Source organism: Mytilus edulis, chromosome 2 (genome assembly GCF_963676685.1).
Source record: "Mytilus edulis chromosome 2, xbMytEdul2.2, whole genome shotgun sequence".
NCBI lineage: Eukaryota > Metazoa > Mollusca > Bivalvia > Mytilida > Mytilidae > Mytilus > Mytilus edulis.
The window spans coordinates 58,767,147-58,793,170 of record NC_092345.1 but is presented as its reverse complement, the minus strand read 5'-3'; the positions used below and the strand labels follow the sequence as shown (position 1 = coordinate 58,793,170).

General features: G+C 30.2%; 1 protein-coding gene across 1 annotated transcript in view; it reads left to right on the top strand.

Annotated features, from left to right (window-relative positions):
* LOC139510617 (peroxidasin homolog) overlaps positions 1-26,024 on the top strand; it is a 37,707-nt gene that overhangs the window by 2,232 nt on the left and 9,451 nt on the right. The window contains exons 2-5 of the mRNA XM_071297167.1: positions 13,635-13,735; positions 18,457-18,468; positions 22,897-23,205; positions 25,531-25,836. Coding sequence (XP_071153268.1) covers positions 13,672-13,735; positions 18,457-18,468; positions 22,897-23,205; positions 25,531-25,836 — 691 coding nt within the window. The 5' untranslated portion in view covers positions 13,635-13,671. The remainder of the gene's footprint in view (positions 1-13,634; positions 13,736-18,456; positions 18,469-22,896; positions 23,206-25,530; positions 25,837-26,024) is intronic.

The following is a 26,024-nucleotide window of genomic DNA, read 5'->3' as shown; positions in this document are numbered from 1 at the left end:
CTTTATATAAAGGTGACAACTTCTTTTTGTACAGTTTACGCTGACGCTATAATCTGTTGGTTGACCATTATATAAATTATCCATTGTTGAGATAGAGCAGATTGTTTACTTACCACGTGAACACATTATCAACTGAGGCGATTTATTGTCCTTTAAATTATCTATTTTTGATTGGCCTGTACAAGAAGGTGACATTAAAAGAATTGTCTTCCGCTCAGCTATTGGATAGAGTTAATTGTTCAACTCGTATTAGCCAATCAAAATCTGGCATTTTTACTTGAAGTATCAAATATTTGTTCCAATTGTCGGAACCACAATCCTGTCCTCTGCACTTCGATTGTGACATTATCGAATGAGAGTTACCACTAGATTTGTACTTGCATGAGGAACACGACGGGTGTCATATGTGGAGCAGGATCTGCTATCCTAATATCGGATCGCTATGTCTCACTTTCATGACATAAATATCGCAGGCTCGAAAAAATCTGCCTCTTTTAGCGCTAGTTTGTTTATGGTGTTGGTTAAGTGAGGATATATCAGACGTAACACTTCATTCACTGTGAAAAATATACGTTTTATTTATCGTCGTGCTAATTTTGTCCTTTTGCTTTGTACTTTTATTTATTTATAGTAAAGGTACCGTTGAACTGTTAATCTATTTCATTGTCTGAGTGATGAAAGGCACTCCATGGGTCTTTCGCGGTTCAGAATACATAAATTACATTCAATGTGTTTATGAGAAACAACACCTGGTGTCTATTTTAATTACACATTTGATCAATTAAGTGGTAATATTTCACTATCTTTTTAAGTCTATTAAAGAATTGAAGTAAAATGATTGGAGCTATCAATAACTTTTGTCATGTTCACTTCCTTGTTACGTCAGCTTTAGTTGGATGCTGTCGAGTTGACATCTTATGATATTTCTTATTTACTTAATGGAGACATAATCAATATGTGTATTTCCTTATGATACCAGCTAAAAGAAGGATGAAAGTATAAATCAAAAAAGGAAATCGACTTAAACTGTTCTCAACATACACCGAGGAAGATTAATTTCAATTCTATAAATATTCAATGAAAAGAATTACTATACTAATTTAAAATCCACTGAACTAGAGAATTTGAAAACTGTATCCTGTATTTCTGGTTTGTGTCAATGATTTAGACATTATTAATAAAATATGGAAATTTTGGAACAAGAAGTCATTTTTATTTTAAAAGAATTACAATGGATAAATAATTACATGACATGAATGTTTCAGTTATTTTGATTGGCCAACAGCTATCTCGCGTCATTCTGAAATTAGCCTTCATTTAATAATGGAATATATTATTACTTCATGTAAAAATGACATATTTTGAATGGCTATTACGAGGGAGTCAGTTTACTCTATCACATGGCTGAGCGGGTGAAAACTTTTTTTTAATGTCACCCTCTCGTCCAGACCAATCAAAAATCAATAATTTAAAGGACAATGAATTGAAATTACATCAAGTTATTAAAGACAATGCTTAAGTTCTACGTTTCGGCTCAGATTCTATTTTTTATCTCTCTAAAAAAAAACCACATAAAATATCTTGCTTCTCTTCTAATCCCCGTAACGTTGTTATGTATGTGACGTCATGGAAAATACTTTTGAATAAAATACATCTGTAAAAGACAATAATGATAGGACATTCAGTATAATATATTAAATAACATATAGCTGAGAGAGTAATAGAGAAGATTGGTACCCCTCGAAAAAGCATTGTCAACCTTGGCTTCGCCGCGGTTGACAATGTTTTCACGGGTACCAATCTGCTGTATCACCCTCTCAGCTATGTGTTATTTATTTAGTAACATTCATGATGACATGAAGTTCCACAATAAAGTGCAAAGGGAAATAAAAGAAAAACTTGATAGAAATCGTACATTAATGAACCTAGCAAAAAATGTAATTATATGTATTGTATGCTTATTTGGTAATTTTAAAGGGATCTAATGGGGGCTAAATAGAATTATTGCGTTATTTGGCCATTCGTGGAGAATAGTTTCATTGGCAATCACACCACATTATGTTTATATTTTTTTATAAACTGTAACAATTTACTATTGTTAAAACACTGCGTCTCTATTTTGGATTGTCTTCAGCGTTTTTGTTTTGTATGTTTTGGTATTACAGACATATTGATATGTTCAAAGACAACGTTAAATGAAAACAATAGTATTAAATAAAGGATACAGTTAAAACGTATATTCAAATCGCAAAGCATCAACAGATTGGCAACAATAAAGTGTTCCAGGAGACAATCGCAAAATCTACCAAATGGATGAGGAATAGGTGTTTAGAAAGGGTAAGCATCTCCTCATATCCTTCTAATCATACATCCTAGTCATCGTCCTTCATAAACCATGACTAATGAATCTTATCAAGTCAGGAATACGACAGTTGTAATTCGTTTTATATTTTGATTTTGCAATTGGGATTAGGGACTTTCCTTTTGAATTTTCCTCGGAGTTCAATATTTTTGTGATTTTACTTTTTATGGTACTATATTACTTATAAGCATTAAATGCCTTCAGTTATTAGTCTGTTTGACTAGCAGCGCATATTAGTATTGAAATAGTTCATAATTCTTAATATATATATAGCGCTGTATCAAGCTACAAGTGTTTTACATTTTTGAAAAATCTATGATTATTCAATTTGCAGATAACTGTTATGATTATTTCTGTTTATGTAACGTTCAAATAGGTACATAGAAAGAATAACAATTATTCAAGAAATTTGAAAGTCATTTTGAAATAAAAATTCCAAATTTATCAATGATTTGTAGAGATGAATTACAGCTGTGCTGACTGTTAAAATTCAACTGGTGCATTATACAAGTAAAATGCACGTGTCTGTTCATGCCATAATAGTCAAAACAAAGTCAATGTTATGCGTTGTATGCTTTTTCAAACTAGATGATATGCACACAAAAAAATACATTTTTTTACACCTTCTCTTAAAATTTTTGAACAATGTAGCTGTCAGAGATAAGTTCAAGAAGAGTTAAAATTGATCTTGATAATTTGACATTTTTATAAGTAGGCAAAATTTCACATAGAAAACGTTGTGATATAGTTGTGTTGTTAATACAAAATAACTTCTTTTTACCACATCAAATTGAAAAGGAATGTAGAAATAACCCCTCAAGTATGCATTATATTATTGTGCTGTAACGTCAGTTTATCACTAATTCTTTACACGGTTTAACATGTTTCCTTTGACTGCAACCACTGATCAGAACATATATATTGCCTCGTCTCGTAAAATCCGAGATTTTATCTATTTGATATCGAAGAGCCTATTAGATTCATTTCCCGTTAGGTACATGTATATTGTTCCCAGCACTGAAATGATCACAGAAATTTGTGTGTCTAGGGGTTTAAAAACAAAAAATGCACAATTATGTCGTTCTATGACCATTCATCCTGAATGTACTGACTTTAAGTCCAGAATGTACTTACATGAAGAGATTTATTCAACCAAGTAGTAAGGTATCGAGATGGATCAACTTATGACCAGTTTTTAAAAAAACATAAAACACTTTTGAATACAAAACGATTGACAATTCATGAGCTGGATTGATTTATAGATTTTCATTTGTAAAAGATTATGAGTTACAGCATAAACAGATTGTATCTGAAAAAATTAGTAAGGCTTAAAATTAATGAACGATTCCTTTTTTTTTAATTTAAAAAGTGTTGCTATATATAACATAATACATATTGAAAGCCATAGAAGCTTTTTGTGGCTTAAAATCGTAAACCAAAGACATTAATTCATTACACTTTAGAAAAATATAGAACTAACAAGGACAGTAATACTGCTATGTGTTTCCAGTGAATATTGATGGCTGCTTATCATACATATACAAATAAGGAGATGCGATATGATTGCCAATGATAATTTAATACCCACCAAACTTTTTAAAGTTCAAATTAAGTAGATGTCAGCAATCAAAGGCAAACGTACAACCTTCAACAGTGAGAACAAAAATTAACATAGACATGAAAGGCATATTATGCGTCTTTTGATGTGCAGAAAACACACATATAGCCCTATTACATTTTATTTTTTATATTGCAATATATCAATTAATTAACTTAAAACTTATTTCAGATTATTACGAAGCAACATGGCATTTTTCTATGATATTTTTTTTTCATTATGAAAAATTCTATATGATGATAAAGATTTTTATCACATATTTTGTACTGATATGTACGTTTTTGCATGGCCAATAATAGCCGGAAGTCAAGGTTGGTTATCAGCCCTCGGGGCCGATATCGATATCAGCCCTCGAAATCCATATCAAGCCCCCGAGTTTAACTTCCGGTAAACTGTCAATCAAAGACTATTTGTAAACAAGTTGAACACAATGAAAAGAAATTTAGAAAGTTACGAATCTGCTGTAGAAGAAAAAAGTAGAAATCAACAGTGAAAATCACAAAAGTTCCCGCAAAATTTTGACGTCATAAAGAATTTATAAAATATATGACGCCACACTGGAATGAGTAGCGATATAGGATTCTTCTTAAGCATTTTTAACATTTGTAATGTAACATTTTAAAGTCGTTTAATATTTGCAATTCTTAGAATTAATATATTTATTGTTAATCATTTCTGAAACTTTTCACAAAACGTTGTTTACCTACTGTGATACGAACTTTTTTAAACTCACAGTGATACATTTTTTATTTTATTTTGGATTTTAGTTAAATATCTTTTTGATTTTTGATGAAATATCAAACATAATTTGGTGTAAGCTATTTGTTTTCTCTTGCTTAAAAATATGTGATAAATAGATTATTACACAGTAACATGTCATTTTTCATATGGTCCCTGGTATCAGCCCACGACCCATATCAAGCCCTCGGGCTAAAGCCCTCTGGCTTGATATGGGAGTCTAGGGCTGATACCAGGGCAATATGAAAAATGCCATGTAATAATCTATAAAAACATATTATACCTTTTTTTTACTTGGTGTACACGAACAATGACTAAGATTAAAATTCGAAATGTTTCGAAGTGGTATTTTTGCAACTATTCCTACATGTCTAAATTTGATTAAAGCTTTACTATATACAATTGAAAATAACTTTCCTGTATTTTAATTTTAATTGGAAATATAAATATATAGATCCGTTTCTTGACCTAGGTAATTAGAGTCATGTCTTAGGTAATTAGAATCTAAAAAAAAATCTTTGTTAGGAAACACATTATTTCAAGTAACAAAGACATGATAATTAAATTTATTGACGTCTTGATTGACAGCCTATTTGGTGAGGTCGATATATTGATATACAAACAAATAGTCGGTACAGTTGGTTTTATTGTTGATAACTATTCGTCCTTATGGTACCATTTATATATATATATAAAACATCACATGCGGGGTGTTGCTATGCTTTAAATGGGTGGGCGGATTTAAAACAAAGAAAAAACGATTGCGGTAAATACAAGTTTACAATTGTCTTTTATTCAGTTGTAAGTGCTGAATCCCATATTTCACGGAAACTAAAGTACCGATCAATTGTCAGTGTCCATCAACCACACAAGACGTCCCCATTGCTCTGTTTATACAAACACTCCTCAGTTTTTATGGTATCATATTCTGAGAGTTATGGGTTCAAGTTTTCTGTAAAAACAAATGTTGATGAGTGAGGTACTTATGTCAATTGTGTTATATGAATATACTTGTGTTATAGAATGAGACCTATTGTCATTTAGATTTCTTGGTTTTAAAATTAATTGTGCCTCGAATAGTGATGAAGGTCAAGGGGTGGTACATGTCATATCTCACATGGTTAAGTCATCTACTCAAAAACAAAATTGTCTGCAAGGTTTTTTTTAAACTTTATTATAAAGCTTTACATCATATGAATAAAACATCTCGCTGACATTATTAGACAAAACCTGAAAACGAACAGTGAGCTAAATTAAATGCTGACTACAGCTACCTCAGTCAAAATTCAACTTCTTGTTAGTTGAATACCTGCATGTAAATATTGTAAATACATTTGTACGCCTAATGGCCAGCTATGGAAATATGTCACATTTGTCTCACGATTCCTGAAATTTGGTATCAAACTTGTTATAAATATAAAAAGAAGATTTGGTATGCTTGCCAATGAAACAACTCTTCATCAGAGACCAAATGACACAGAAATTAACAGCTATAGGTCACCGTACAGCCTTCAACAATTAGCAAAGCCCATACCGTATAGTCAGCTACAAAATGCTCCGAAATGCATGGTTTACAATACGATATGTTTTCATATCCATCGCTGTTCAGTTTCCAATGCTGATATCTCTTTTTTCTCCTTCTTTTATATGTAAATCAAGCTTTGAAAGTTTAAGAAGGACATCAACAATCACGACACAGCCGAACACACATCATAAGTATCAGATATAAAATGATTAATATAATACAATTTGAAAGATATTTTTAATTAACTTGAATAAAGATGTACGTACATATATCTGATAGTTGGGTGGTTTCTTGGTACAAAAGGGCATCTGTGGTTAGATTTGCTTTCCCATAATTTTAACTCATATTTGCCAAAGTAAATCTGCTAAGAGCGGAAAATAGAGAATAACTTTGTGTGCATATTCATTATTTAATTCATTCACGTCATAGTTTTTCCGGCATTTTGTGTTTTAAATATAAGCCACGTTTATCAAGCATGTGTCAAACAATAAGTAAAATTATTATTTAAACAAAAAAGTATTCGATTATTATACATCATACAGAACTATTTAAAGAGGTGTCACAATATAGACAATAAACCATTAATTTTACCAATATTTTCAATCAAAAAATTATTCATTTTTTTTTCTAAATTACAACGTTTATTGTAAAATGTCAAAAGAAGTAATTTACTGTTTTAGTTTATAAAACAGTTAATATCCGGCGGTTTGCATAAAAAGCTTCTTTTTTTTTATTGATATCATTTAACAAAATAATGTTTAATTGTTGAAATGAAAACTCAATGAAAGTTTTTTTTCAACAGAAATAAAATAGGGTTGATAACGTGTATTAAGAAGCAACATAATGTCCATACAAAAGTGAAAATTAATATCCGAAGAGTATGATTTATTTACATGTAAATGTTAACTAAAATTATTATAATGTGTGTAACACGATGTAAAAGATATACATGTAGATCTTAATGGCAAACACAAATTTTCCAAAAATTCATACTCATAAAAAAGAAATCAGAAACAAAGATCAAAATCATAATGAACACTTTTCCTGTCAAACTATCTACTGATAAAAAAAATTCTGACATCCCTTCCCTCAAGACATGGTATTAGAGCTTTATATATTACCAAAGAGTGGTTTTAGAGAAATAGATTTAGTATGCTGGACCATACTTACAAATAATTGACAATCTGGTATGAAAGCTCATCTCATAGGGAATGTTATGCATCCATGATATTATCAACCAACTTAACAATAAAAGAGGGACGAAAGATACCAAAGGGACAGTCAAACTCCTCTTATAATCTTCATTCTCCTACAAGTAAGACCAGACTTTCAAAGAAATAAAGTGGTACTTTAAAAAAAATCAATCCATTATTCTAGCCTCCTCATGTTATAAATTGACTATCCTCAGTTAACTGAGGGTTTATCAGACATACAAATGTCACATAGCAATAGATTCTATAACTTTGTGAAGTGTTATACGATTTCTCCGATTGAGACTGTCAAATTTTCAAATTAAAAATGCAATCCATACCCATGTTTTTTACTTTTAGTGACAGTGGCAATAACTTATAAGTTATTTTGCTGAAGAAAAAGAATCATCTCAAGTAACAGTGTGTGACCTTTATCATTGACTTATTGAACCCGAAAACTACAGGCTACTTTCACTTTCGTTTATCTTCCATCTGTATTAATTTCATTCCAATCTAGCAACGGATACTTGTCCTTACCAAATATCCCTTTTTTCTCGGTCACATAAAAGGACTGATCGATGGACAGACATAATGACGGATGAAAAGAAGGACTGACGAATAAAACCATAAATTCAGACTTTTGATTTTTTAAAGCATAATAATCATAGGTCAAAGAAAGACCGACAACAACGTTATGAATAGTAATGGAAATTGACAAAGATTCAAAACAATACACATGAAACACAAAATTGACAGAGATAAAAATATTCAAAACAATACACATGAAACACAAAATTGACAATCTCCAACACACTCGGACACTAGGATGAGCTGAGGTTACTCGAAAGAACAGTCAATACCTTAATGATACAAATTTCAACTAAATCACAAAAAAAACACAAAAAAGGTCTCCTTTTTATTATACTGAATATGTATATAAAAAAGAACACACAAAAAGCCTCTTGTAGGACGAAAGATAAATATTTTGTCTACATATTCCACTAAGCGCCTTCTAATTAGGTTTCTTAATTCCATTTTTTTCTATAATTTAACGGAAGTTGCAAAATAATTGTGATGTGGCCTATTTAACCGTTGATGTGTTGCAAACATTTAGAAGAAACTCATATCAATATATTATGAACCGTTTTAAAAAAAAATCAGTTATCCTACTTTCCATTAGTGTATTAATTTTCTCTAATTATGTATAGAGATAATAACAAACTTCATTAAGAGTCCTAATCGTATGATATTTCAAAGGGAAATGTAAGTAAATATGTAGTAAAGAAGCATAATTGTAATTTTAACAAATAACGTCTTTCATTGTGTTTATAATATCATCATCACTATGCCAGTTTTTTTTATCATAAATAAGCCGTAAAGTTCTGTCTTACTGCTCGAAAAAAACCATGACAAGACAAGACAAAAATTTGATAAAAGTATCCCCACTTGTAAGATACAAAATATATAGCACAGTTCTAAAGCATATTTAAACATGTTACATATTCCGCAAACATAGCTTCCATCCCTAGTGGTGCTAGGACCGTATAATACAAATTTGGAAGAACTTTTCGTAGTTTTGGGCTAAATACTCATCCACATGTGATTTTGACGATCGACCGTTGTTTTTTAAGAGATCAGTATTATGTAGACGAATCGTGCGTCTGAATTATAAGCCTGTTCTTTTTACCTGTTGTAGGTTTTTTTCTGTGTGGATGGACTTACGATGTCCTTTGATATGAAGAGCTTATTATGAAATCTCTGTTCAATTTTGGTCTTCTTAATGGGACTTCTAATTTTTTAAATAAAAAAAAAACATATCCCTTTTTTCCCTTAAACTATATTAAGGAATCATTCGGGGATCCTAGTGAGAATATTAATCATATGAATGTAACAAAAGTTTTGAGAGATTACAAGGGTTTTATAATTGACCTGCTCATTATATATCCGTGGAAATGTCTGCCTGTGTTTGTGATCATGACGTCTCTCTTGTGTTTATAATATCAACACTACTATGTCAGTTTTTGAATATAGATAATTTAGTCTGTACAAAAAAGTTGTTTCAGTATCAAATTTAATGATGATAGTTCTTCTATATATCTCTCTGTAAACATACTTAGTTACAAAAAACATTTGACTCAAATTTAGCTGAACCTTCAAACAAATATCAATATCTTGTCGTAAAACGATTATGTACCAATTTAGATCAAGACCATGTCACTTTTTAAAAAATACATGACAAATGTGTAGACCATTGACTGATCAAGTCGATCGGTTAACTAAATAATATAAATTTTCGAAAGTATGTGTTACTTGTGTTTATTTCTTAAAAAAAATATTTGAAGAACAGTTGTAAAAAAATAGAAGATAAAATAATGACACTTGGCTAGATTTTGGTATATCTAACACATCTGTTGATAATATTTACAGGTACTCATGCTAAGTACATATAAACTATATAAAAATTGACATTAGTTGATTAACAGCATTTCAGTGTAGTTTGACTAAATTTTAATCCTCGAATAATCGCATCAATCGTATTGGAAAAACAAGAATAATAATCAATATATAAATTAAATGTTATTTCTGAATTCATATGTCAATTTATAGTTATACGAGACAATTAATTATATACACATAAAACATTTAACATTGATGCTAACAAATAGACTAAATGAACTATGTTTGATACATGTATATCATTTGCATCTACATATAATTCAAAATTCAATGTTTACTGTGTAGGAGGTCATGATTACTTATATACATGTTCATTATTAGTATGTTTATAGTTTATGTTTTCAATCAGTACATACTAAGTTTTCTATTTACCTTAGTAAATGATGCCTTCTTATGATTTAAGTTAGTTTTCTTCTTCTTACTTGCGAATTTCTTTTTATTTTCTAAAGACTATTCTCACTTCAGTTGGATTCAAATACTTTTTGTTTTAAATATGTTTAATATTGTGTCACATTTAGCTCCAGTTTGGATCATTTGTAATCGTTCATCAATTCCGCCAGGAGAACTATTGTAGAAAAATTATTAAAAAGTAAAATCACAAAAATAATTAACTCCGAGGAAAACTCAAAACGAATAGTCCCTAATCAAATAGCAAAACCAAAAGAACAAACACATCGACGGAGAATGGACAACCACTTTCATATTCCTCACTTGGTACAGGCATTTTCTTTTGTAGAAAATGGTGGCTTGAACCTGGTTTTATAGCTAGTCAAACCTCTCATTTGCATGACAGTCGCATCACATTCCATCTTTCGTGACATCTTTAAAATCGTTTCAAACATACCATGACAAGCTCTTAATCTTGTTTGGAACTTTTCCCCTATAACTCGTCTTGTTAGTTATATCCTAGATTATGCAGTTTTAATTTAATGGACTTAATATGTATTTAATATTAATAAATATTTTGCTATTTATAATTTATTTTATTTAAAAGAAAATATTAAAGGAATAATAATGTTGTCACATTGTATGATTTAATCATTTTTTTTATCTTTAAAATCATTATTTAGACTACATGTATATATTTTCGTTGTTATTTTTTGTTGTGTCTGTTTATAAGTTCTATTTTGGGATGTATATGTGAAACTGTAATAGTGTCCTGAAATTACAATTAATTGAGTAAAAAAATAATTGTTTGTTAATGATAATACATGAACATCTGTATTTTATCAACTTAATTTATTCGTTGTAGTAAAGTGCTTTTAAGACAAATATATCAAAATTATAGAATGATTTACACTTTCTAATTTTCCGTATGGACAATTTTATCTTAAAGTGTCTTTTAAATAATTCAGGTTGACAATTTCCGATATTATTTTTCTAACTTTCAGTCAGGACCAATACTTTACTACAACCAAACTGAGTACTTTCATTCCCTTGATTGCAATGTTATATATCAAACATGACGAAATAAATTTGGAAGGTGTATAAAAAAAATGTGCAAATAGTTCACTGTCAACACTAAGGAAAATGTGGTATCTGGTCAATTATCGCAAGGCGGGGCAAAGTTTAATATATTAAAGTTAGTGTTATTTTGAAATACCATAACCGGTATCAAATCCATGATGACATCAGAAAACTGTCGAACAAATAACTTCATCTTTAACACAAAAGTTATATCCACTCAGAAACACAATTTAAGTATTCATTATTTATTTTGTATGTGTGCTTCCCTTATAAATTCTGATTCATTTGTATATTTCGGAGTTTAGTGTGGCGTTCATTTCCTTGTACTAGTATACAATTTTGTATAGGCGCTAGCTGAGGTCTACTTTGAGAACTAAATGAGTTGAAACATAACTAAATATGTATTCCTATACATTAATGAACACTAAGGTTCTACACCTTGTCGAAACCTATATTTTGGCATTGTTGATAGTCATGTTTGTTTTCAGACAGTGTATAAAGTCTTTCAACTTAATCCATTTGATTTTTATTGATTGATCTTTTAGTCTAAGAGATATGCTTAGTTATAAATTGTAATATAAATTTTTACCGCGAGTACTCTTACGTCATTATTTTCTGTCATTTTGTCAATTGGTTTTTTTGCTTTGTGTGTCCATTTGATTAGCCAAGCCTTTTTATCTGTGTTTTTTTCTTCTTTCAATTTTTACCAAATGTATTTGTTGTGCTTTCCATTTTAAGAAAGGGTTGGCCGTCCGCACATGTTGAACGCTTCAATATTGTGTATGTGCCTCTACCAAGTCAGATGCCTTTATATCCCTTTTGCCGTTTGTTGTATCTGTCATATTCAGTGTTCTTTTTCTTTTTATGTACATAAAACAGGTAGTTGTTTTCCTCATTTTGATTGCTTATAAATATGTTACGTGGGTGTCTTTTATATCTGAATATACGGTTAAGGTAATGCGTCTTCGTCATTTTGTCCAAATTATCCTGAATATTGAGTAGGAAGAATAGTTCGCGTCACTTAAATTATCTTGCTTAGTTCTTTTCAATAACGGATTATTTTTTTCAATATTCAGCATACACAATTGTTATTGTTTTTTTTTTTTTTTTTTTTTTAGCATCACTTTATTCTAGATAATATAAAAAAGAAGATGTGGTATGATTGCCAATGAGACAACTAACCACAAAAGACCAAAATGACACAGACATTAACAACTATAGGTCACCGTACGGCCTTCAACAATGAGCAAAGCCCATACCGCATAGTCAGCTATAAAAGGCCCCGATAAGACAATGTAAAACAATTCAAACGAGAAAACGGTTAACAAAATTTCCGTAAAAATGAGGATGTGTTTTAATCAGTAATATAATTTATTCTTATTTAGTGTTGTCTGCGTCATATAAGTTTGAAATTCAAAATTACAACTTTCAAGCAGGCAATCGACACGGCGTTACGTATTTTTTCACTCGACATATGACAACTAACTGAAAACAAAATTCGATGGCCCTTTACATTTCAAAGAAAATAAAACGGAAAAGTTCATATCAATTATCAATACCGTATTTCGAGATCAATTAAAACGACAAATTGCATTTTACATACATCCAATAAATGTTTTAATTAGTTTCATAACTTTTAAATTGTTGTATCTCTGACAGTATAAATGCTACATATATCAATATTTTAATACTTATATGTAGACCAATAAGTTCTAAATGCAAGCATTATTTCATAAAAATCTTAAATATTGTCAAATAAGTTTGTATAAACTCAGCCTCATATATCACTTTATGATCGGATAGTTGCTTATAATTAATTTCGTCAACAAAACGAGTAAGGTCTTAAATCTTAGAAATACCCATCATGTGCAGCATACAATGAACGTATACACCGAGTACGATGCCACAAACATATGTTTATGATAAAAACTTCACTTGAAACCAAAAGTTTGAGAAGGAAAATGTATAAAATTTAAAAAAAACACGGGTGGCATTTTGAGTTTATCAATGCATAATTAGAGAACATAATAAAACGAAATGTTCATCTTATCTTTACGAATTAGTTTGAGTAATGAGTTTTAATTGATATTTTAGATATCTTTATTGTATTGTAATGAAACATTCATGAAATACCTGATATGGTGTACAGTTTCAGAATCTACAACATTATTTGTATTTATTATTAATTTTCTATTAAACAACCAGTTACTCATCAGGCATAACGTAATTTTAAAACGAGACAAAATAGAATATTTTATTTGAAAAAAAACATTTCAGGATTATGATTGGAAGAAACACCTTGTGAAAGATTAGGATGATTCGTCACTTGATTTGGATATATTCGGCTTTTATATCAATAGTATTGGTCTCGATTGCAGGTGAGTTGTTTTCTTTTCTTACAAATTTTCAGTTGATAATTTATCCTATTTTTATGGATCTTAAGTAACTATAGTTATCAAAGGTACCAGGATTATAATTGTATACGCCAGACGCGCGTTTCGTCTACATCAGACTCTTCAGTGACGCTCAGATTTCATTTGTATATACTAAAACAATATGAATTGTGCTATAAATTGAAATTAATTATTTCAAACAAGGTGTACATGTTACTGTAACTTTACCTTTGATTCACTTTAAAACAAAATTTAATAGAATTATTAAAGATGTTCTATGTAGTTATTTTATATATTAGTTTGGACAAAAAAATATAATCATGACATAAATCAATTAGTTTCTAAGTTACAATATCCATTAGTGAGTATTTAACGTGATACCTATATTGAACTTTTTTGTTTTAGATTGATATCTATTTCCAATCCATAATAATTCAGATATAATTTTACCGTTCGTATTTCTATGCGACAGCAAGCTATTTTGTCATTAAAACATTTAATATGTGTTGCAAATAAAAATACTTAATTATGCTATATAACATATCTCATAAACTTGCTTTCAGCAATTAAAAAAATTATCTTTACTATGTAAGGGGGTCACATTCTATGTTAATTGTATATCAAATTAAGTTCATACTTACTGAATTTTCCATTTCTTTCAGTTATTGATGCCTTCGTTTACCTTAAGAAATTATTATTAAAATTCGTTTTAAATATTTAATTCAATGTTATACTCATTTTGATTCAATTGAATTACTTATGTATCAAATATGATAATAGTGTGTTCTATTTAGCTACATTTAGAATAACTTCACTTATCTTCAAAAAAGTAAGGAACCTTTTATTAAACAGTCTCTAGAAAGGGGTTTCTGCCACTCTTATGGACAGTTATGACTTTAAACAGATTCTAACAGTTCTGAATGTACAGTAAAAAATTTGGCTTATTTATCTATTCACTTTATTTAGTTCTTTTGATTCTGGACCGTATGCGTACTTTTTCAAAATACTCATACGGTCTGACTTATATTAAGAAGTTGGCAAAGTTAATTAGATGCATATAACAGATCAATATAACTTAATTCTCAAATTGATATAAAAAAGTTTAACTGTAATTAAAAAAAAAACACTTTTATATTTTATTGATTTAAAAAATTCACGCTATTTGAATCTGTTAATCTCTTGTATTTATCATGTCGATCACTCAGTAAAATAATTGAATTATAAACACTAAAATTGAAAATATTGGAAGTAAATATAATGTGGGAGGACAATTGTTTTAGAATATTTAGCAACTTTACGAAAAATGCAAATGCTAAGGAACATACACGAACTGCAAACATGTAAATGTAAAAAATATTACTACGTTACTTGTGGTAGCAAGTGTAACATTGGTTGAGAGTACCAAAATAAGGATCAAGCTATATACAGTTAAACAAATATTTAATTCAATTGTTCATTTGTTTATTTTATCCGTGTAATTGTAATAATATTAATTAATAAACCTAAAAATAAAGATTGTGATTAATGTTAATTTGTTTAAATATAACCCATATGATCTAATAACATATATAGTTAGCTGGTTAGCTCGTACTGGACCATACGCGTATACTCATACGGTCCGACCGTACGCGTATGGTCGGACCGTACGAGTATACGTATACGGTCCGGACCGTACGCGTACGGTCCAAATACTCATATGGTCTGGAACATATCCATTATTTGCACTACATGTATAGCATAAAGTGAAAAGAAAACAGTCGCTTTTTTCTTTTAAAAATGATATAAAAAATCTAAAATTACTTTGTGTATTTATATAACGGTCATACTAGTAAATACATCCGTTTACATTAAAAAAAAATCTAATTGAATATCAATAGATAAACATATCCATAACTAAAATAAGTATAATTAAAAAGGATAAATATTAATAATTAGAGATAAACTCATCATAGGTACCAGGATTACAATTTTATATTTACGCCAGACGCGCGTTTCGTCTACATACATGTAAGACTCATCAGTGACGCTCGAATAAAAAAATTATTAAAAGGCCAAATAAAGTACGAAGTTGAAGAGCATTGAGGACCAAAAATTGATAAAAGTTTTACCAAATACAGCTAAGGTAATCTATTACCAAGGTAGAACCAGATTTGACGATTTTAAGGTAAAGTGGCTTTTGTGAGGTACACGAAATTTATCTTTAAACGAGCGTATTGACTTTTGATGTCCAAAAATAGTTAGATCAGACATATTTTGACTTTTTCAATGACTACCTTAGTTTGGAACTAATTGTAATTAATATATTCCAATGAGACTGATTTTGGTTTGTTAAGATCAACAATAATATTACCTGGCGTAGCCGTGCGAACAATTCATTTCGACATTTCTCTTCGAAAAAATGTCATGTTTTATGGAATAAAATGTCGTATTTTGTAAACTTTCTCTTCATTCTCTATAATGTGCTATAGATAAATGATTTTTCAACTGTGTATTCCGACAAATTGAAGATCATTTAAGTTACTGTACACATGCTTGCACGTTCTGATTTAATCAATATACATGTATGAAACAGTTTGAAGGTAATAATAACTTAATCCAATCAAATTGCGTCAGATTCAATTACAATGACCGGTCCACATGATAATAAGTAATAGGGGTAAACTGGGTAAGAAAAAATGACAGAAATCTCAGTACATATTTTGCAATAACAAATAAAAATTTGTCAACCAAATGTTTTGCTGTAATTTCATAAACATGTCGTTCTGTATTGGTATATTTTGGTTCATTTATTTGCGTATTAAAGCAATACACAGTTTGTGCTTCAAAAGTCTACATAATTATTGGCTTTATACAGAAAATTCGCCTTTTAAAACAGTATATGTAAACTCCTTTCTTAAAACGCTGCAAAAAAATAAATCATTCTAATTGGTAGAATGGTATTGTCATAAAGTGCGTTAAAATGAACGTTAATATAGCAAACATCAATTCCTCAACCAAATGTTATAACACACTATAGGACTTTCCAAAACTTTTCTACTGTTGAACTGTCAGAATCTAGATCTGCTTTTATAAATTAGTAAAAACAGATATAGGTAAAAATAATGTGTCATTTTTTAAGGGACTGATTAAGGATCAGTAAGAACAGTTTTCTAACAAGTCCTGTATGATTCAAAGAAAAATTGGAACTGTGAAGCATCAGCAGTATTTAAACCGAAATGCACATAAATTCATGAATAAATAAATTCATAATTTTCAAACGATTTGAACGTCGTTCAAAACATTTCTAAAAACTTCTAGAACTGTAAAAATATGTTCTTAACTAGCACCACAAAATTGTTTTAACAGGTCTTTCCCTTTTTGCATTTAACCTAGAGTATGAGCCGAAAAATTCAGTCCTCACTTGCGATCGACTTTATCATTTGCAAGTTCTTGAACTCCTAGTATGATGAACATGCGCGAATCAAAGATTTTGAGTGATTCTGTCAATCAGCTCAAAGATTAATTCCATCAAGCCAGCTATATATTAGATTATTAAGAGATTATTGACGATTTAAATTCATTAAGACGAAAAATGTTTATTTATTTAGAAGAAAAAGAAATTCCCATTGGAATTCCGTACGGTTAGGACTCTTAATGGAGAACAAAGCATAAGCGCTGAAAATGTTTTGTATTTGATAGATATAAGAAAATGTGGTATAAGTGCTATTGAGACAGTTCTCCATACAAGTCATAATTTTTAAAAGTACACCATATAAGGTTGAAGAACGGTCTTCAACACAGAGCCTTAGATCACATCGAACAGCAAGCTATAAAGTGTTCCAAAACAGGAAAATTAACGGTCTCATCGAAAAATAATAAAAAGCGGGAAACGAGAAAGACTTATCAAACACATCAACAAATGACAACCATTGAACATTAGAAATCTGACTTTTGACAGGTGCAAACAAATGCAACAGGTTTAAACGTTTTGATAGGTACCAACCTTCACCTTCACCTGAAACAATAGTGATACAACACAACATAGAAAGACACATTATGAAATATCAATTGAAATGTTTTAACTCAATCAAAAGACATATTAACAAAAGCAAGTGAACATACACTGATCGAAATAATTTGATCTATGTCACAATGTAAATACTATATCAATAAAATAAGGGATGAGATGGTAAACAGAATAAGAAAGCCAACCATAACCTGGAACAAAATGCCGCCATATAAAATCATGTACACAGGTAAATAAATTAATTTTGTTGTAAGGTATATAGTCAAGGGGTACGAAAATATGTTTTGTTCATAGTATAAGAACAGAAGTGAAATTAATAGTCATATCAAAAGCTGGTAGATATTAAAAATAGACAGACGAGATATAACACTAGATAAACATTAAATCATAAAATGCATTAAACATTTACAAATGATAAAAATGACCAATGTTGTAACTGATATGCTTTTAAAACTGGTAAATGTTAAATTAGTATGAGTGTCTGTTGAATTATGAAAGCATTCTGGAATTATTAGATCAATCCAGTTTTATTTTCAAAGTCATATCAATATGGATGAACCAAAGATGCTATTGATTTCTAATTAAGACGATCTTATTAATTATTTTTTAACCAATAACTATTGACTTTCACGCTACGAAGTCAAAGAGCACTGAGACACTGATATTAAATAATTATACACTTTTCTTTTTTTCATTTCAGAGTCTGGTGGTCGTAAGTATATAATGCTTGAAAAAATACACATCAAATCGCTGCTTGCCTATTCAAGTAAAAGAACTTATCTTTGAATATTTACCATAGATGTATGTTTCATTATGATACTTTTTTTCTGATTGGCTAACTGCACATCACGTGTTATTTCGTAAGCAATTGCATTGCTCCATAAAACTTTTCATTCATGATAACACGTGGTCCCACAATAAAGTGCACAGGTTAATTAAATAAAACAATAATAAAATTCGTGTTTTCATGATCATTGCTAAAAAAACATACAAAATGTACTTCGGTCAACGCTTTTACACCCCAATGAAGTTACAAAAAGAAGCATTCAATTCTTAAATATAAATGCAAAATATTATAGGTTTGAAGTGCTGAGTAAAATCTAGATACAATATTTTCATATCAAATGATGTTATAAATAACTACTGGTAGGCGTGAGCAGTAATGAGACACATCAACCAAATTACACAAAACAATCATCTGGTCTACAGACAACCTTTAACAATTGTGGACGGTTGGCTGCGATTGGATCATAATATTTTTTTCCTGATTAAAACTATAAGAGACATAAAAATATCTATAAGCATGATTTGTTTTTAATCCAAAATACATGTCTGTATATATCTAGTAACAAGACAAATTCCTATTTTTTATGTTATTTCATTCTATAATCATACAGGAAATTCATTTTTTTGAAACATTTATATTGTTATTGAATTCATATAAAATTTATAAAGTTGGGATACTATATCTGCGCTTGAATTTTTACTTGATAACATTTGTGTTCGTTTTTGGAGATTCCGTATATCGTCAAGTTATTGGAATTCCAATGGAGACTAACTGTGCACCACTTATTGCGTACCTGTTTTTGTATTGTTACGAGTTACAATTCATGACTAGAATTAGCAAAGACCCATCGAAACAACATTTGATACAAAAATTTAACAATACTTTGAGATATTTGAATGATATATTGGCTCTCAATAATGACGACTTCAGTATGTATACTAAAGAAATTTATCCTGTTGAACTTACTTTAAATAAAGCTAATACTAACAATGACCACTGCCCTTTCTGATCTATATCATTAATGGGAAGCTTAATACTAAAATTTATGATAAAAGAGATGATTTTTCATTTCCTATCGTTAATTATCCATTTTTAGATGGTGACGTTCCCTTGTCACCATCTTATGGTGTTTATATATCTCAACTTGTACTATTCGCTCGTGTTTGTAATAACGTACAAGTTTTTAGCGAGAGAAATTTATGTATTACTGAAAAATCATTACACTAGGCGTTTCGATATCACAAACTAGTCAAAACATTTACTAAATTTTATCATCGGTATAAGGAAATAATTCGTAAATATAACTCAACATGCAGACATTTTATACGTTCAGGTATTTCACATCCAATCTTTTATGGTAATAGTTTTTACAAAGCACAAAAATGTCAGTATTCACCTCAAAAGCTTACAAAACCTTAAAACAGACTTATTAAGGTGTTTTATGCGGGATGTGACTTTTTTTTACTTCATAAGATTATACATCATGTGTATTTTATAAACGTTTGGCGGACATATTTCGTGTCATCTGAAAATAGCACTTTACATATGTTGACTTGTGTTGTCGAGTTATGTCTTTTCTATTTTCAGCTAGGCGTATATTTTAAAAAAAATGAATTTATAGAAAACGTAAAAGAATTTCTGAATAATGGTCGTTGTCTTCTCGTATAGTTCTTTGCCTCTTTGTGATATATAACATATTCTTGTCAGTTTCCATTCTGTTTTTAAAGATGTATTGCGATTCCCTTGTAATCCGCTGTTTACTCTCTGATGGTAGTTATCTTTTTTCCTGTGCTGTGATGTTGTCTGAATCATAATTGACAGTTATGTTTGCAAAGTCTTCTGGGGGAGGAGTGGGGAGTAGTGTGCAACTTTTTATATCTACGCTAATGAATAATAATATAAGGATGGTCTCTTTCCTGATTAGCTATCTCGGTATAAGAAATATAACTTCATCTTCTGGAACAATGCTTCGTTCCAAATAAAATAACCTATTAGGTTGTTGTATTCTAGTTGTTCTTTATAGTGTTAGGTCGTTAGTTTGATTTTAAATAACCACTTGGGTTATTGTATTCTAGTTGTTCTTTAAAGTGTTAGGTCGTTCGTTTAATTTTCTGAATTACACAAAATACATAAAAACTGGTAGTCATTTCTTGTGAGCTAAACATACAATACTATGACATTAAACTAAAAACTAACTGGCCAAAATATATGGTTTGGTAAAGTGAAATGTGTGTTTCTGTGAAATGTATGTACCTTTTGAGTCCAGAAAAATCCTTCTGACATATCAAAATATGTAAAGTGCTATTTTATAATTACATTAAATTTAAATTGTATTACTAAAAACATATGTTTCAAGTTAACTACATTTATTAATTTGTTATGATCCATCAAAATAGAGAAAAATTACAAAAAAGAAGTATGTTACTAATATTGTTAAATGTAATGTAACTTGTGTTTTTTGTTTTTTTTTAATACGTTATTAATATATTATCTTTTATTGAATTTGAACTGTATATATATATAAGTAGCACCGTCTCATTATTGTGTTAAATGATGTACATCCCTTTACATGTTAAAAAAATATTTTTGTGAAAACGACATTTTTACTATTAACGTCATTCGAAAAGAAATCGTGATATTGGATTCCAAAATATTTGAATAAAAATTTATTTGCTGAATGTAGATTCGCATGGCGGTAAATAGTTTTAAAAGAGACGCTTACTTCGTCGATGTACCCAGTTTTGTACCTTTTTGTTTTTATGTGAATCCCTCGGAAAGAGATTGTTATTAAGGTCTTTCCTTTTTCTATAAGGAAAGACCTTACTGTATTTCTTCTGTTTATTATTATTCTTTTTCCGCCAAACTTTGACGAAGTTAGCAGCCTAAACCGTAAGACGTGTCGCTTTCATGTTCTCACTTTGTATCGGTGTCATGAATACCTATCCGGAACTCACCCTGTTAGTCGAAATATTTTGTCGGTTCGGAGTAATCCCTCCGAAACCAAAAAACCTTGTTATCGTTCCAACACCGTAACCGTAATAGATAGAAAAAAAACGAAGGGTGAAATTTGTTCAGGACCAGACCCCGGTTCTTCGTTACATTTGATTCGAAAAGATTCAACGACTCATTGGTAGGGTTATGCCCCTTTGAAAATTAACCGGTGTCGGTGGACCACCAAAACTCAGAAACCGTAAATCGTAGAGACCTAGGATCTTCACCATTCATCAACAATTCATGAGACTTTCAAAAATACCTCAAGGTCAAATGTGTATGTTGACCTTGACCTTTGACCTAACACCTTGTTATCAGAACAACTCAAAAACCATTATACTTACAGAAGTTTTAAATAGTGGAAAATGTTTGGGTCATTACGGCACAACTTTGTTACATTTTGACCGAAGAGATTTGACCTTTTTTTAAGGGGCATAACACCTGTTTTAGGTTTCTGGAAAGACAAAATCATCTTTTACTATATAACCAAAGGTCCTAGACCCATGGGGTCTTCGGCAATGACATTGGGGACTAATGACCTTGACAAAGGTCAAAAGGTCAAAGGTCAAGGTCATGTCCCATATAGCGAATTTGGTGTTTTTAACCTTATTTAAAGGTTTTTCAGTGTGTTTTAAAGCTTTTCAATACATTCTACGTCTAATTGAACATGTATTTTACATTACAAAAGGAAAGACCTCTCAATTGTTCAAGAACAATTGACAGTTTAATTTTTATTTCTGTTTTTAATTGATAGATGAGTTTTGATCATCGGTAAACTAATGCTGCATATTTTTTGATTTCATAAAATAATTTTAATATCAAGATATTACATTAAATTAAACATAGGAAAATGCATTTTATTCAATCTGAAATGTTACGCCGGACATGCAATTATCATTTTGTAAAACAATATTTTGACCAATGTTAAGTTCTTATACTTCTTTTGAAATAAAATGGTCTTAAGAAAATCACTATTTTAAATTCAAATCGAAAGCTTTCACCAGTGACTAAACTCACAGTATAATATTAAAAAAAATATTAATTCAGCGGACGACCATTTAGTAACTTGGGAGGGGGAGATGGCAGGATTATTTGTTTTTGGTGTTTTTTTTTGTTTTTTTCTGGATTATGAGGACAGATTCAAAACTGCATTTATTGCATCCGTATGAGAAATATAGGTTATAATGGGAAAAATGTATGTGTTAAATCACTCACACAAATCAAAAGTGAGGTAAATGTTCATGAGACAATATTCCTCAAATGAAATGAATACTGTTTTGAGACATTTGTTCGAACATTGAAAGTAAAGAAATTTTGTTTGTTAAAACATTACTTATTGTTTTACCGATATTTTCAATATAGATTATCCAATAGTAACTCGTGAGAAAAATACATATGACATCATCACCGGGAGGGCTGTAACACTAAAATGCATAATTGACTCTTCACATCACGAAGTAGAAGTCATTCAATGGAAGAAAGAAAATGTACAAATATATGATGGAAGCAAATACGTTATTTTTGAAAATGCTATAGACGAGGAACGTGGAGAGACAACTTTAACAATCAATAACGTACAGACTTCAGACATTGCAGATTACTTCTGTCATGTAGAAAACCAGGACGGTTGGGGAAATAGTGAAGCTATTACTCTTAATATACATGCACTTCGTAAGTAGTTTGTATTATGCAAATTTTATATATTTTTTCGAAAAATGTAGTATGCTCATTAATTTTGTCTTTCGTAATGAGATATCGATAATGTCCTTAAGTTATTAAATTAATCTGAACTACAAACACTTTTTATTTTGATACGTTTTTCACATAAAAGTCGAGCTATGGTAAATTGTAAGACAATGTAGTAGAAAGATAGTGCATTTTCCTTGTCAGAAAAATTTAAACAGAAGTCGTCATATATTTTCGCTTAATCGTAAATAAATTGTTTTGCATGAAACTGCACGTTTTAAAGAGAATTTTACACTATTTGGAGATCGCAATTACAATTAGGATAATTTTCAACTAATTTGTTTTACGTGTTTTGCTTGAAAGTTAAGATTTGTATAATATTGCCTCAAGGGTGACAGGGAAATAAAAATAAGGTCACTACAGATCTTCTTCCGAATCAAGTTCAAGCCCTTGACAAAGTGAAGTGTCAGTTTGGCTACGCGGGATGAACAAATACGCAGGCACGTCCGGTCAGAATGGGGACGTTAAAACCGATATTTCATATAGAAAGAGTGCACGTTAAGAACCGTTGTAACCCCTTTTGAGAGGTCCATAGGGCTGCTGTCATGCAAAATTTCTGTTTCTATCAAATTTACCAAAACTGTTCAGTGTCCTGTTTTACCACCTATTGTATTTATTATTATTGTATTCTCGTCCTTAACATTGCCACTGGACGTTATGTTACCAACATTCAATCAATTATTATTTTGGTTACATATATGATATCTTTTATTTTTGATAATTACGTCTTATAATTTTGAACGGATTGTTAAAAAAATAATTCATGGCAGCCTTAGATTTTTTTTTATTCAATCATTGGTTGGGCATTTATATTCCATTATTTCATCCCGAACGATAGTGATAGCTGAAATACGAATATAAATTCCCAATCCATGGTTAAATGAAAACAAATCTACGGCTGCCATGAATTATTTCGATTCTAATAGGAGAATTTTGTAATTTTGTAACTAGAAAGCCCTATATACAAGATACTGTTTCGTGTTATCCCTGTATGATAATATTAGTAATTATATATTATTCAATAATAAATTAAAATAAAACTCACATTTTTCACCTTATATGTTCTCTCAATGTAATTTAATTACATTCTGAGCTCTATGAAAACTTAAAAACGACCAATGTTTACATTTGATGCCGAAAACATACAAATGATGTCATTTGGTTTAGATGCCATTCAAAGACGATAATATCATTTCGCCAAATTTTCTTACTATGAAATTTCAAACCGCAAAATGAAATGTAATGGACTGATTTGTTAAATTTTCTTTAGAATAGAAGTAGCTGTAATATATATGAATCTTGACCTATGTAAACTATTGGTTTTGGTGTCGCAAATTGAGAATACCTGGTATTATAAATAAGTTATGTGTAACACGGAGCAGCCAAGTTGTTTATTTATGCGCTTGCACTAAAAGTAGATATACTATGATTATACTGGTAGCCGATATAGGTCGTCATATTAGAATTTGGATAATGCAACCGTACATACAACGCTTACATCGACGGCTGAGAAACATGTCAATGTAATATATCATCGCCTGCGCATGATATTACTGATTTTTTTCAACAAAAGGTTCAGTGACACAACCTACATGAAAGGCACAGTAACAAATAATGACTTTTTATCCAACTTGAAAAAACGTATAAGATTTTGTTTAAGTATCAGAAAATGTGGTTTATAGGCCCCAAAAATAATATTACACGGCAAAGGGTCGCATTGGCATTTCGATTGATTTTTTACTGAGTTTGGTAGCTGTAGCTTTCATGTATATTGCTTATATGCGTTTTGGGTTGTTTCTTTGTTACATTATTGTTTGTTTTTGTAGTGAATAAGATTATAATACAATGTTAACTGGTATATCCCTATTTTGACATTTTTACTTATTATGTCTGTTTTGTGCACACATTTTTGGCAATATAATGGACTTTTTTTGCGACTGTCATACAAGTGAGAGTTTTAGAGACCTATAAAACCAGGTTAAATCCACCATTTTGTATATACAAGAAGGCCCGTACCAAGTCAGGGAGATGATAGTTGTTATCCATTCGTTTGATGTGTTTTACATTTTGATTTTGCCATTCTATTAAGGACTGTCCATTATGAATTTTCGACGGAGCTCGATTTTCCTTTTGCATCACTGTTATGATTTGTTTATGTCTTGCTGTGTTTAGATTTCATATATATACATGCATATGTGATTTTAATAAAAGTTAAAAACAGATATCTTGTTTATATCTTGATATTATTAGATCTTCCATCCATATCGCTACAAACAACAACATACAACGCTAACATCGGAGTCTCAACATCATTTCAATGTACAATATCATCGCCACAACATGTAATTACTGATATTTCTTGGACTAAAGGATCAGTAACACTATCTGCAGGCACCAAATATACAATATCAAATAATGGCTTAAGTCAGAATAACGGAGTGCCGACAATAACAATAAATAATATACAGACATCCGACAGTGGAATATACAATTGTTATGGTGAGAATCAGGACGGTCAGACTAAAAGTCTAGATATAACTCTTCATGTAAAGGAACGTAAGTAAATTATATGTAACAAGGACACTTTTGATTTATAAAACAAAATTGCCTTTTGTTATTTTATAATTAGTTTTTGTTTGATTCAATTAGTCATGACACATTTAAAAAGAAAATATGGTGTTATTTGATAGAGATTTCAACCCTTTTAAAAAGTTCAAGATTCCCGTGATGCGTCGGAGCTATGG